At 48.6% G+C, this 13,973-nt stretch overlaps 1 protein-coding gene across 1 annotated transcript in view; it reads left to right on the plus strand.

Annotated features, from left to right (window-relative positions):
- The window catches only part of DCLRE1C (DNA cross-link repair 1C), a 344,756-nt gene that overhangs the window by 186,166 nt on the left and 144,617 nt on the right, over positions 1-13,973 (plus strand). Inside the window, exon 10 of the mRNA XM_069228721.1 lies at positions 8,078-8,214. Within this exon, the coding sequence (XP_069084822.1) occupies positions 8,078-8,214 (137 nt within the window). The remainder of the gene's footprint in view (positions 1-8,077; positions 8,215-13,973) is intronic.

Consider the following 13,973-nt stretch of genomic DNA (forward strand, 5'->3'; position numbering starts at 1 on the left):
TGTGATCTGGCTCCTGAAGACCCAGAATTTGTTTTTTTTAATCTACCACAGACCTGAGACCTGGACTTCCTTTAAGAAGCATACAGACCGACTACTTGTGCTTGTTATGCTGAGAAGTAGAAAAGTTTCATCCAGTGCTGTCTTTCCACCAAAAATTGCAAGCGTTTAAAATAACTTTGCAGTTAAAATACGTCTGAATAGAAATGGATAAGAAGAAAGAACCTTTTTGGCAGTGTTGCTGTAAAAAAATCTCATTCACCCCTCATTCTGGAGTGAAAGAAGAGAGGGAAGAGAAAATTGAAATGGGTTAGAGACAAAAGGAAATGAGAGACAGGGAGAGGTGCGGGGAGACAGAGTGGGTGAGAGGAAAGATTAAGAGAGAAGGTTTGAATGATCTCTTGGTATAGAAAGAGAGAGTGAGGATTGGAGATGTCAAAGGGAGGAAAAGAGTGAACAGCGAATGCTGAAGCAAAGTGTTGATGGAGATGAGGATAATGATGTTTCCTGCTCATTGAGACTAAGGAACAGGTGGATTAGTGTCTTATACAGACTCCTTAGTTCTCTAATGGCCCAAAGTCTGTGGCTTGATTTAGAAGTTGACCAGCACTTAGAGAAAGTACTGAATCCACAGCAGAACCCACCAATGGAGTTTCCTTCAAAAAAAGATGGAATGGTAAAGGAAACACAACCAGTGGATTCTGTTGTATTTTTAACAGTTCCTCCAGGAATAGGTGGCTTTTCTGCTATCGCCCAACTTAAAATCAGGCTCTTGGTCTGTCCACTATCAGAGCCAACACAATGCCCCTCCGTGTCGTTGAATAACCTTTGGAAGACTGCAGAACTCAAAGTACTCACTAGGACTGAAATCCATTGAATTTCTATGGGGAATGGTGGTCTTCTGGAAATGTTGAGGTTTTCTAACTGACTGCAGCAAGTCAATAAATAGAACACAATAAAATATAACATTAGATGTAGTACAGGACACACTGGAGTTCAATGTATGGATGAAAATGAGTGTGGGTGACACAAAAAAACACAGCATAAGAAAGGAAAAAATCTGCAAGGCAGAAAATAGACCTGAAGTATATCTCAAAGTGGAGACAGAAATTGAGAGAATGGGGAATAAGGACATTAGAGTTAGAAAAAGAATGAAAGTAAGTGTAAATGGCAGACAGAGGAGTGAGAGAGAGTAGCTTTATTGACAGAGAAAAAACGTTAAAGTGGTAAGGAGATTGGTTGAGGGAAATGGGGAAATCAAAGAGAATAAGGGGGAGGGAGACAAGACATAGGAGATAAAAAACGAGAGAGATGGGGAAGAGTGGGAGGGAGAATAATAAAATGATCGAATAAATGGATAAAGGGGAATGAGAGCAAGGCTGAAGCAGGGAAATAGAGTGAAAAGTTGGCATTATAGCTGAATAGACATAGAGAAACAGAAAATCCAATAGACACACTGCCTGAGAATGGAGGTGAAATGAGGAATGAGGGAGTAAAGAAAGGAGAGAAAGAATTGTTCATATGTGTGGGTCAGTGAAGGTGAGCAAGGGTACAATAAAATATAGAAAATGAAATGAAAGGTTACAGTTCGAGTGATTTCATGTAGCATGTCAAGCAGATTCAGATCATGTTTTTTCTCACAACATAAAATTCATCAAGTAACAAACTGGCAAATACTCCCCCCACATATCCCCTCTGTGAGGCTTCCATGTAACATCCAAAAGGGGAATTGATGAAAGCCTTAGATATGTGCAACCATCAATGCCTGAGGTTTAGCAGGTTTTTTTTTTTACCACTAACGATTGGCAGAAGCCACAGGGACATCAGGGTGACCTGGAAAGTCAGTATTTAGAAGTTAAGCAAGAACTGTTGGATGTCCTGGAAATGAGCAGGGGCCTAAGGTTAGCCAGAGCATCGATGATCAGTGTCCCTGAGAAGGAACGTCTGGGCTGTTGAGTAGGAGAAGGAGCCACAAGTAAATGTCAGTGAGAAGCATTGGGCAATGCATGGTGGGCAGTAGTCATTGGTGCTTTCAGGAGCCCCTGAGAGTGAGCAAGACTTTGGGGAACTAAGAGTGAGCACAAACCTCAGGAAGCTGAGGGAGAGGTGTAGGCTCAGGACCATAAATGAAGCAATACCTCTGGAGCAAATTTTCACCCCCAATGCCCACTGAGAGTAAACTGGAGCTTTAGAGATCTGGCGGTGACAATGTGCCAAGCAGCAAGGTACCTGCGTGGAAATATAAGCTTTACAAAATCTTTTTGTAAACATGGCTTTCAGTGAACTGAGTGTGTTCTGAAGCCTTTAGGTATGAGTGAGCAGGAGCTACTGAGCCTGGGGGTAAACTTGGGGATGAGCTGAAATCTAAAGGCACCTGAGAGTGAGCTGGAGCCTCAGAGATCTGAGACTGAGCAGGATCCTCGGGGGACCAAAGAGTGGAAATGAGCTTAAGGGTTCTGTTAGTAAGTGAGTGGTTTAGGGACTAGCTGAAATGGAGTAAGAGCCTCAAGGCCTCAGGATGGTCTGAACCCAGGCATACTTGAGGTAGGCAGATGCCTAAAGACTTGAGGGTGAGTGTGAACCTCTGAGGCCATATTGGTTAGAAGTGACTGATAATCCCTTAGAATTGACCAATAATTTTTGGGCCTGACATGAGGGTCCAGAGATCTGAGGATGAGCAAGGGCTTGGGGATGTAAGAGAGACCTGATGCTGGGAGCTTTCTTGACCTGAAGGTATGTGTCAGAAGACAAGTGGGTGAACTGTAAATGGAATAACGATGTTTTCAGTCTTGGATGATGCTTCTGACCTTTGAAACTTTAAAAAAAAAAAAAAAAATTACCACACAGTTCTCCCCTAAAAAAAGGCCCCTGATTTTAACCACACAATGATTCATGAAAGTTTGCGATCCACAAATTTGGGCTCCATTGTGCCTAGCCTGGGCTGCTAACTTGCCTCTGAGTCTTTGCAAATACCCAGGCTTTGGACAATCAGGGGAAGTGCCGAACCACACTGGCAGCTCTTCTCTCTTCGGTACGGTGTGCTGTGGACAGCACTCTGCCAGCTTGGCCTGCGTATGCTGCCCTTCCCCCTTCTCCCTCTGACTGAGGAGCCCTAGAGCGTAGCAACGGATTATCTAGGGCCCTCATGAGAACAGAAATCACTTAGGTAATACAACTGTCGGACCATGAGTGATGAAAGCACCTGGGGGGGGCACTGTGTGGAAGAAGGTGACCAAGTCCAGAAGTCACAGTGAAGCACCTATCAGAACGTCTTCTCCATACACTAGCCCGCCATACCCTCTGAACATCCCGATACAGGGAGTCTTAAGACGAGGCTTCCCCTGGAGATGTTATCATGAGTCCTAGCTCAGCTGGGATGATTTTCTGAGTGGTTGCTTCAGAGGATGAGCTGTGACAGAATTAACTACTGTTCTTTTTGCATTCTTTCTCCAAACTCATTACTGGAAGGTTCTGCTTATTACTGTAAACAATTTTATCAGAGTATGGTATTGAATTATTTGTGTTGTGTTGGCTCACCATAGGTTCTAGTTACTAAGTTCTCCCTAGCTAGAAGAAAGATCGCATAGGCAATGTTCCTCCCTAAAAAATAATGTAGAGTTGAGTCCAACTGCATAACTAATATCACGTGCATTTGCCTGTGGATATGCATCTGAATACATCATTGTGATTTACAGCATCAGGGTTTAGGGCATCGATGGGGGGATAAGTGCCAGGGCAGTATTTCTGGTTGCTTTATGTTCTATTTTTCTACATTATGTAATGCTGGAGCATCACACTAAGGGGGTTATTCTAACTTTGGAGGAGTGTTAATCCGTCCCAAAAGTGACGGTAAAGTGGCGGATATACCACCAGCCGTATTACGAGTTCCATAGGATATAATGGACTCGTAATACGGCTGGTGGTAAATCTGTCACTTTTCCGTCACTTTTGGGACGGATTAACACCTCCTCCAAAGTTAGAATAACCCCCTAAAAAGGTTAAGCTGTATTTTCCATATGCTAAAATTCTGTCCTTGTGGGCCCTGACCTGTTGGTGGCAAATTATGCAAGGCAGCGACCGAAGTGGGTGGGATCTGAGGTCACAATGTGCTCATAATTTTTAACTGTAACAAAATAGTTTCTATGAAAAGACAACCGTCCTGGGACGCTTAAGTAGGAGAGCTGAAATGCTTCAGCTGAAATGTAAGGCAAGGAGTCTCCTGTGCTGTGACACCAGAGGAGGGGCAGACAGCCAAATAGGCCGCCTTTCCACAGTGCCTACATGCCTGAACGCAAAGTAAATGTGCGCAACTGATCAATTTGCAAATGTAAATGGCGCTTGGAAGCTAGTAAGGGTCTTAGTTGAGAAAATCGATAGAAGCTTCCTGATGACACAGATGTATTCTTTTGAGTGGTATTGCAAACGACTTACAATCTGAGCTGTGAATTGTGTGCTTTTGAAAGAGTTATGAAAAAAATGCAATACATACTGTCTGGGTATCCCTAAAATCGATATTTTTGAAGACATTTTTTGTCATAAATCTTTTTGCACATTTTGTAGCAGCCTAGCGTAATGTTTGCAATGCAAGTTTAAAATAATGACTTACATATTCACAGTGCTTTCTGTCACAGACTAACCTCGTCTCACTAGACATATGCAAGTCAGCATTCTCCTGTGCACCAACTAGGCTTCAATTCTGTGGCTCCAGAGAGCAGTGCATTAACATAGGAAGTTGGCCTGGGATGTGGTGGGTACCTAAGTTACTTACACCTTATAGCAGGTTTGCCCTATTAGTGTGGTGTAGGCAGTGTCTAGAAGACAGGCTCTCTAGAGGTAGCTGTGGTGGCGCAGCCAAGGCTAATCTAAGGGACATGCAAAGCTCATGCAATGCCACTGTAATCACACAGCGCTTACACACATGAAAGAAAACACTCAGTGTTACAAAAATAAAGGTAGTTTATTTTAGTGAGACAATTACCAAAAAGGACTAGAGAGGCAACCCTCCAATAGGAGGTAAGTAACACACTAGATATGTACACTAGTAATCAGAATTAGGCATAAATAGCAGTAGAATACAGTGCAATAGCAAATAGGCAATAGTGACTCTAGGGGGAGTCCAAACCATATACAAAAAAAATTTAATGCAAATATGGGACCCCCACCTAGGTAAGTTGAATGTGCCGAGGGAAGCTGGGGGTACTAGGAAACCCGAAAGGTAAGTATCACAGTGCCCCCCAGCGACCAGGAAGAAAGGAGTAAGTTACTGGATTTTCCCCAAACCACCCAGAAGGAAGGAGAAGAACAAAATGCAACACCCAGACAAGACTGCAAGAAACCAGCAGTGGATTCCTGAAGGTGAGAGACCGTGTGGAAGAAGGGGACCAAGTCCAGAAGTCACAGAAGAGTCTAGTGGGGGCAGGATCCACTACCCACCCAACTGTTGTTGCAGGAGTTGGTCTACGGTAAGACAAATACTGTAAGGAATGCAGCCCTGGAGCAGGTGAAGAGTTCCTGGAGGTGCAGTTGACGTCCAACACCAGATGGATGATTGCAGTCAGTAAGTGGCATGGAAAAGCCACCAACAAGTCTTGGGAAAGGCAGAAGTCGTGGTGAAGCAAAAGTGGAGCTGCCGGGGATCAGCATGGTCCAGGAGAACTCAACCCACTCGAGGAGTCCTGGGGGGGCCGTCAGCAAGCCAGAGAGTCCACAGAAGAAAAGGCAACCCCCACAGGAGACCCAATGGAAGAGGAACCAGGAGTCACAGGAGAGCCCACACAGCACAACTGAAGATGGGTCCCACGCCACAGGAAAAGCGCGCAGAACGCCGTGCTTCGCAGGAAGGAGTGCTGGGGGCTGGCGCTACGAGGAGCCTGAAGATTCCTTGGAGGAGATGCCAAGAAGCCTTGGTAGCTGGAAGAGACACGGTGCACAGGAGCACTGTCCTGTGTGGGAAGGCAGGGGCTTACCTCCACCAAAGTTGGACAGCTGGCAGAGAGGACCAAGAGGATTACTCTGGACCACCACCCGTGATGCAGGATACACGCAGCTCAGGATGAGAGGAGATCCACGCAGCCGGTCGTCGCTGAAGTTGGTGCCTGCAGATGCAGGGGAGTGACTCCTTCACTCCAAGGGAGATTCCTTCATCCTTCTTGAGCAGACTGAAGACTTGCCACCCTCGGAGAATGCACAGTCGGGGAAATGTTGCAAAAGCTGGAAAGAGCCGTAGAAACAATGTTACAAGCAGAGTCTTCGTCGTGGATACAGATTGTCGGTTCCTGGAGGTTCCAGTCATGGTTCCAGCAGCTACAAGTTAAAGTAGAAGTTGCAGAGGTGTCCTGCTGGAATCTTGCAAGCTGAATCGGCAGACCTACCCAAGAGTGAGACCCTAAATAGCCCTGAAAGGGGGATTGGTCACTGAGGCAGGTGACCACACATCAGGAGGGGTCTCTGATGTCACCTGCCTGACCTGGCCACTCCCATGCTCCCAGAGGTCACTGCCAACCTTGGATTCAAGATGGCAGGACCAAGGGACCCTTTGGAGGAGCTCTAGGCACCACCCCTGGGGTTTGTGATGGACAGGGGAGTGGTCACTCCCCTTTCCATCGTCCAGTTTGCACCAGAACAGGGTCTGGGGTCCCTGAACCAGTGTAGACTGATCTATGCACAGAGGGCACTAAATGTGCCCTTCAAAGCATACCCGTAGCTTGGGGAGGCTACCCCTCCCAAGCCATGTACCACTTATTTGCAAAGGGCGAGGGTGTTACCCACTTCTCCCAAAGAAAATCTTTTGTTCTGCCTTCCTGGGCTTGATCTGTTCAAGCAGCAGGATGCCAGAAACCTGTCTGAGGGGTGGCAGCAGCTTGGCTGCCCAGAAAACCCAAGGCGCTGGTAGGAGCAATGCTGGGGGTCCTCTAAGGAGTCCCCAGAGTGCATGGAATCATACTTCCAATACTGGGAACAGTATTGGGGTATGATTCCAACATGTTTGATCCCAAACATGCCTAGGTTTGATGTTACCATTATGTAGTTGGATATAGGTAGTGACCTATGTCCAGTACGGTCATAAAATGGCTTCCTCACACTCACAAAGTCCATGAAAATGGAGCTGGAGCTCGTGGGTTCACCTCTCATAGTGCAGGGGTGCCCTCACACACCCCACACTTGCAACCTGCCCTCTGGGTTAGGAGGGCCTGCCATAGGGGTGACTTACAGTGACCTGGTGCCCTTTCACGCTGGCTGCAATGGCAGGCCTGCAGATACACCTTGCATGGGCTCCCCATGGGTGGCAAAATACATGCTGCAGCCCATGGGGATCCCTTGGTACCCTAATGCCCTGGGTACCTTATACTAGGGACATGTATGGTGGCACCAGTATGCCAAATATGGGGTGTATGTGGTTGTAGTAACCAAGTTTGAAGGGAGAGAGCATAGTCACTGGGGTTCTGGTTAGCAGGATCCCAGTGGACACAGTCAAACACACTGACAAAGAGGCAAAAATTGGGGGTAACTATGCTAAAAAGAGGCTACTTTCCTACAATTAACTTTTAGAGATTCCATAATGTACAGTGGTGCATTTCCAACGGATTAATTTAACTCACATTTGTTTTTTATTTAGGCTGTGCATTATTTTATATGTAGTTTCCTGAAGGTGAAAAACCGAAAAACGTTAAAGGATATTTTGTTTTTTTAGCCTCACCTTTGACCCCACCCCCATTGCAAGCAGCATCACAGTTCCCATAACTTTTTTTAATGCACCTCGATCACTGCTGCAAGAAGATAAGCCTTTTGCAGTCTCCACCAGCACACAACAAATTTTGGTTGATTTTCAGAGTAGCAGGGCACTTAATGACGCAACTAAATATTTAGTGAGGGCTAGTTTATGGTTGTTTTATCCACTCTCCTTTGGACCACCTTTAGCAAATGTTCAGGTTATGACTTGGAGGAACACTTGGGCCTCCTGTCAGCTGTAGCAGTGTCTTATCTTCACCAAAATCTCATTTGAATGTAAATGATTTGATTAGTACTATTGCCATATGTTATTTAAGTTACCATAATAAATAATAACCTTCCTTTGTTTTAGGGTGAAGAATTCTTGCGTGGTAACAGGTTGCCCTGTGGAATGGTGTCATTGAATGGGACACCACTACGTGTCATCAGCATCAAGCCTTCCACCATGTGGTTTGGCGAAAGAACCAGAAGGACGAAGGTAATAGTGAGGTAAGAAATTGAGCCAAGTTTTCTCTACTGGCATCTTATGTAACAGAGGGACCTACCTTGATGAAAGAATCTCATTGTGATGAAAATATATAGTTTTCATTACTGCTTTGTGTGAAGAGAGTGATGATGGTTGATATTTTGTAAGTACCAGATTCACCAAGTGATTCCTTGTGTCATCCCATATATCCGACAAAGTAGGCCACGGTGCGGCAATGGCTGCAGAGAAAAACAGGTCTTCATGATCTTGGCTAAAAGTATGGTATAATTACCTGGAGCTCTCACAACCATCTAGCTCACATAGAACAAAAATAATTGAAAATGGAAAGCAGATTTGTATTTGCAAGACAAAGGCCCTCATTACGACTTCGACGGTCTTTTCCTAAGACCGCAGAAGCCGTGGGCGCCAGAAGACCGCTATATTACGAGTACTGAAGGATTTCTGCCACAATTTGGGCAGAAATCCTCTAGTAGTCGTGCTAGCGGTCGGAGGTGCAGAGGCGGTTCCACCGCCGGCCCCGCCCCACCACAAGGACTCCGCCTGCTGTATTATGACCTGTAATACGGCCTGTCCGTGGCTGTTGGCGGTGCGCTGCTGGCGGTGGAAACACCTGTTCCAGTTCCCTGGCGGATGACCTCCTCACCGGACACGGTAAGTCAATCATCTGATACGGGAGGGAGGGTGGAGGGGGTGTTGTGTGAGTAGGTGTTGGCTGTGCGTGTGAATGTAAGTGTGTATGCGTATGTTTGTATGCATGTATGATTGTTGAAGTAAGTGCCTGTTGGAATGTTTGTGTGAATGCGTGTATGGTTGTTTGAATGCGTGTATGATTGTTGAAGTGAGTGCGTATTGAAATGTTTGTGTGAATGCGTGTATGTATGTGTGTGACCGAATGTGTGTATGTATGAATGTGAGTGAATGTGTGTATGTATGCGTGTGAGTGAATGCGTGTATTGGGGAGGGTGGGGCGGGGGAGGTGGTGCTGGTATGGAAGGGGGGTTAAGGGGTGTTGGTATGGAAGGGGTGTGGGGGAGGTGGGTGCTTTTATCGAAAGAGGTTGTGGGGGGGGCTATTGAAATAGCAGAGGAGGGCTTGGGGGTGTCGTCTGCTGGTGACAGGAAAGAAATTTCCACTGCCACGAAATCCCTGGTGGAAAGTGGACTTGTAATACCGCCAACGGTCGTTGGTGGACCATCGGGTCGGAGATGCTTATCTCTGGCCCAGCAGTCTGACAGCCCTAGAGGTAGGAACGGGAAAGTGGCAGTTTGGCACAGGCCAAACCGCAACAGTCGTAATGTGGTGGTCTTCACTGTCGGCCAGCCGGTGGTGGGGCTGACACCACAAGTCTGGCGGTCTACTCGTAATGAGGGCCAAAGTCTTGAGAAACCAATTGGTGAATGTCTGTTAATGTGGGGATGTCAAATTATCAACAAAGCATATTTTCATGCTGCTTTTTAATAAAGTCAACCAATGGAGAAAAGACTAGTCCGGAGTTACATTTTCAAATTAGATTAAGCAAATCTGATGCAGCTATAAAAGTCCAGCATCTTGGAAAATGTTTTAACAATGCTCTGCCCACCATTGATAATGTGTATCGCAGTTCTTGCAACACATTTCAAGAGTGCTTTTTATTAAAAGCGTTTTAAAACCTGAGATCAGATTGAAAAAATTGTAAAAATTTCATACCAACAACTGCTAAAAATATTTTTTGTTGATTTTGATTCTTATTCTGAATAATCATCCTTAGATATTCAAAGATGCACACTCACTCTTTCATACATGAAGCAAGTACAGTGGACTCCCCTCCTAACATCTCCTCAACTTGAGATAACATATAATTCACAACTTGTCTCACCTTGTTATGTTTTCTTAGATTTGCTTTGTGAGATTGTGTGCTATATTAAATGTTTTTAAATTTACTGGCTTTGTCAGTATTTGTTTTAGTATTGCAGCCTCTCTCCAAGGGACAGAGTTAAAGTCCATGCACTTTTTCATAGCAGATGAAGGCTTGTTGTCTTTTGCAGGCCTCGATTTATTTATTTGCAGCCAATCTCAATCATTTCAAGAATGCATCCTGCCTCGGGGGGGGGGGCAAGATGGCCTTCGGCAAGATGGCCGTCACTCTGTGAGGCTCTGCCGGGCTTTGGGCCTGAATCCTTTATTTCTCCTTTAAGAGTGGCCGATTTTATCCCGGGGACTCCTGGAGACCTGTGTGCCGCCATCGGTCTCGGGCGGCGGTCCCTGTGTGAGCCGCGGGCTTTGTTTCTCGCTGCCGGCTCCCTGGGGACGGACCTCGCAGACGGGCGGGGCCTGCAGCGCTGGAGGCCACGCCGCCCCCTGGCCTCGCTGGCTTGGCTGGCGGGCCCTGTCAGGCCGCGTCATTCCCGGTGGCGCTGCAGAGAGTTTGAGGGGAGGGCGGGTGCCTCCCTCCCGAGGCCTGTCCTGCGGTCGGGTCAGACCGCGGCCTCATAGTCGTAGGGGCGCTGGAGCGCGGCGGCTACGTTCCAGTGGCACAGGTGAGGCCGGTGAGAGGAGGCCTCCCTGGTTGGCCCGCCTGCAACTGGGTTCCTGCGGCGCGTGCCTGGACGCCTTGATTTGGCCCCGGATTTTGCTGTGTTGCGGGGGTGCGGCGGGCTAGCTTCTCCCTGAGTGGTCTGCGGAGGGGGGGGGCTGGCCTGCGGGGCCCTCCGCGTTGTCTGGGCGCCGAGTGGGCCTGCTGCTGTGGGGGACGAGAGGTGCACCCTGTCATTTGGGGGTCTGCCGCCGGTTGGATCAGACTAGAGAGACTAGACTGCAAGACCTTGGCACTGTTTGGGCCAGTGGAATCCTTGGTGTGGCTGTTCTCCGGTCCCATGAGGGCTTTTTTTTTTTTTTTTTTCTTGCCGGCCGCCTGGTGTGGAAGAGAGTGGACCTATTTGGAGAGGGCCCGGGCTGCCGGACGACGGACTGTTCAGGCTGCTGCCCCTTTGCTGTTTCTGTTTGCACTCTGGCTGTGGGCACTGGTCGGTGCCTGATCTTGCCTGGCGGCTACGACTGGTGCACCTGAGATACGAACCTGCGGCCTGTTCTTGCTTTGGCTGGACTGTTTCGTATGGTTTCCTGGAGGTCTGGTGGTGCCCGCTGACGTGAGAAGTCTCTGAGTTGACCCCTTCAGGGGTTGTCTGGGGCTGGGCGATCTGCGCCGACGCAGGGCGGCTGCTGGATATGGGCAAATCCGATCAAAGACAGTCAAAGCTCACCTTCGATGGTGGGGGGAAAATAGAGGAGGTTCCTCTGCCTCTCTGCCTGGCGACGGGCTCGCGGCTCAGTCAAGGCTATGTTCCAGGATCTCAAGAGCAGCCTTGCAGGCATAGATGCTAAGCTAGACCATATGACTGAGCAGCTGGACCGCATTAAGGCCAGGGTGGACGACCATGACTCTAGACTTGATCATTTGGAGTCACGTGCGTCTGATCTGGAGGACCACCATAATGGCGAAAGGGAACGACTGCTCCAAATGGAGGGAGTATTGGACATTATTCGCAGTGAAAATGAGGATTTGGAGGCGCGATCTCGCCGTAACAACCTACGTATAATTGGTCTGCCTGAGTCCACGGATATGGGACGCATGGAAGATTTTGTGGAGGTCATGCTCTCTGAACTCTTCCCCAGAAAGCTTTCCCGGTTGCTAGTGGTTGAGAGAGCGCATAGATCCCTGGGCCCTCGGCCCCCGCCTGGTACTCCTCCGCGTCCCATAATAGCTCGCCTGCTAAACTATTGTGACAGGGATGCTGTCCTCATGTTGGCCCAAGAGCGGAGACCGGTGATATACAAGAATACTGAACTTAACTTTTTCCCAGATTACACCCCGGGGGGTCAGGCTGCGAGGCGTGCCTTTTTGCCGGTTAAGCGCTCGCTGAGCCAGACAGATGCTAGATTTTCTCTTGTTTACCCTGCAAAGCTCAAGGTCCAGCATAAAGGGAAACTGTTTTTCTTCACTGACCCGAAGCTTGCGGCTAAATTTGCTAAGACGGTGCCGAGACTTCTGGGCCGGAAGGTTATGGGTCTGAGCACACTGCCTTGAGTAACAATGACTGATTGGGCCCGGCTATGTTGACTGAGGGCTCCTGGAATGCAGGCTGGGGGCTCTCGCGATTTGCTCCTTGTTCTTTGGCTGCTCCAATGCACTGTGTTCATGTATGGCCCTTCGCCCTCCTTTCCCCAGTCCTCTTGGGATGGTGGGATGGGTGGCTTGGCTCCTGCCCTTTGGATGAGTCCTTATATTAATCTTCCTGTTTTGTATGGGCCTCTTGTTGTTTTGGGGATGGGTTCACTGCTTTGACCCAGTTGGGGGGGGGGGTCAGAGTTGGTGGGGGCAGGGTGTGTTTGTGTTCTGTTCTTCCCTTTCCTGGTGTTCTTCCCTATTCACCTTTCACTGTTGGCTACCTGTGGGCGGGTATATTTGGTCGTTGGGTCAGTGCTTCACTTTTGTTGGGAGGTTGCGATGATGTCGAGCAGTGTGACAACGGTTCGTTGTCTCACCTAGAATGTGCGTGGCTTGAATGATGGACGGAAGATGCGCCTCATGTCCGCTTATGTTAAACGTCAGGACATCGATATCTGCATGCTACAAGAGACTCATTTGGTGGCTACTGCGCAGCGCAGGCTGAGGGCTGGCTGGATCGGTGAATATCACTGTTCGGTGTTCTCGCGCAACGCACGTGGTGTGGCTATTTTGCTGTGCAAGGGGCTGCAGTGGCGCACGCGCAAGGTTGTGATTAACCCTAATGGTAGATATGTCTTGTTGAGCGGGACGTTGATGGATAGAGCCTGTTGGCTGGTGTCAGTCTATGGTCCAAACACGGATGACCCCAAGTTCTGGCGTGGCGTTTGGTGGAGTCGATCCGCAATGGTGCGGTGATTTGGGGGGGTGATTTCAATGTGATTCTGGACCCGGTTTGCGGACCGTGAGAGCTTGGCAAGGGTGCAGCATGTTGCGTCTGTGATGGATGAGGGTGCTCTGGTGGATCTGTGGCGGGTAAAACATGGTGCTGCGCGGGAGGGCACGTGTGTTAATTATGCCCACAGCAGTTGGTCCCGCTTAGATCGCTGGCTGGGCACGTGAGATGTGGAGCTCTGGGCACTGTCAGTGGAGCATCTGGCCCGCTCTGTCTGATCACTTGCCAGTGAAATTAGTTCAGGCGGTACCCGGTGGGTTGGAGCGCACGTTTATGTGGCGGCTGCTGCATGGGGCGCTTCGGGATCAGGTATTTCGGGAGGAGGTTTGTGAGGCTATTGTAAATTTTTTCGCTGAGAACAGGGGATCTGTGAGCTCTATGGGAGGCCTTTAAAGTGGTCATCCGGGGTGTGTGCCTCTCGAAGCAGCATGGTGTACTGAGGGCGCTATGCCGGGAACTGGCTGATCTGGAGGGGAGGATAGCGGATTTGGAGCGGCACTTGGTGCTGGACTGGTCGGGTGCGGTGCTTGCGGCTCTTCGGAGTACTGACTTCATATGAGGAGGCCTTGCTTCGGGAGATCTGTTATATGGGGAAGTTTGCCAGGGCGAGACGATATGGCGAGGGGGGAGGGCCAGAAGCACATTGGCAAATATGCTGCGGAGGCCATGGGCCAGCAATTATGTCACTGAAATAGGTAGTGCGGAGGGCGATCGCGTTGCTGGGACGCAGGGTGTCATGAAGGTTTTCTCCTCCTTTTTTGTGAATTTGTATGCAGAGCCTTCCGGGCTGGATGCTGCTGCGGCTCAGGATTATTTTTCAGAGA

Source organism: Pleurodeles waltl, chromosome 4_1 (genome assembly GCF_031143425.1).
Source record: "Pleurodeles waltl isolate 20211129_DDA chromosome 4_1, aPleWal1.hap1.20221129, whole genome shotgun sequence".
Classification (NCBI taxonomy): Eukaryota; Metazoa; Chordata; class Amphibia; order Caudata; family Salamandridae; genus Pleurodeles; species Pleurodeles waltl.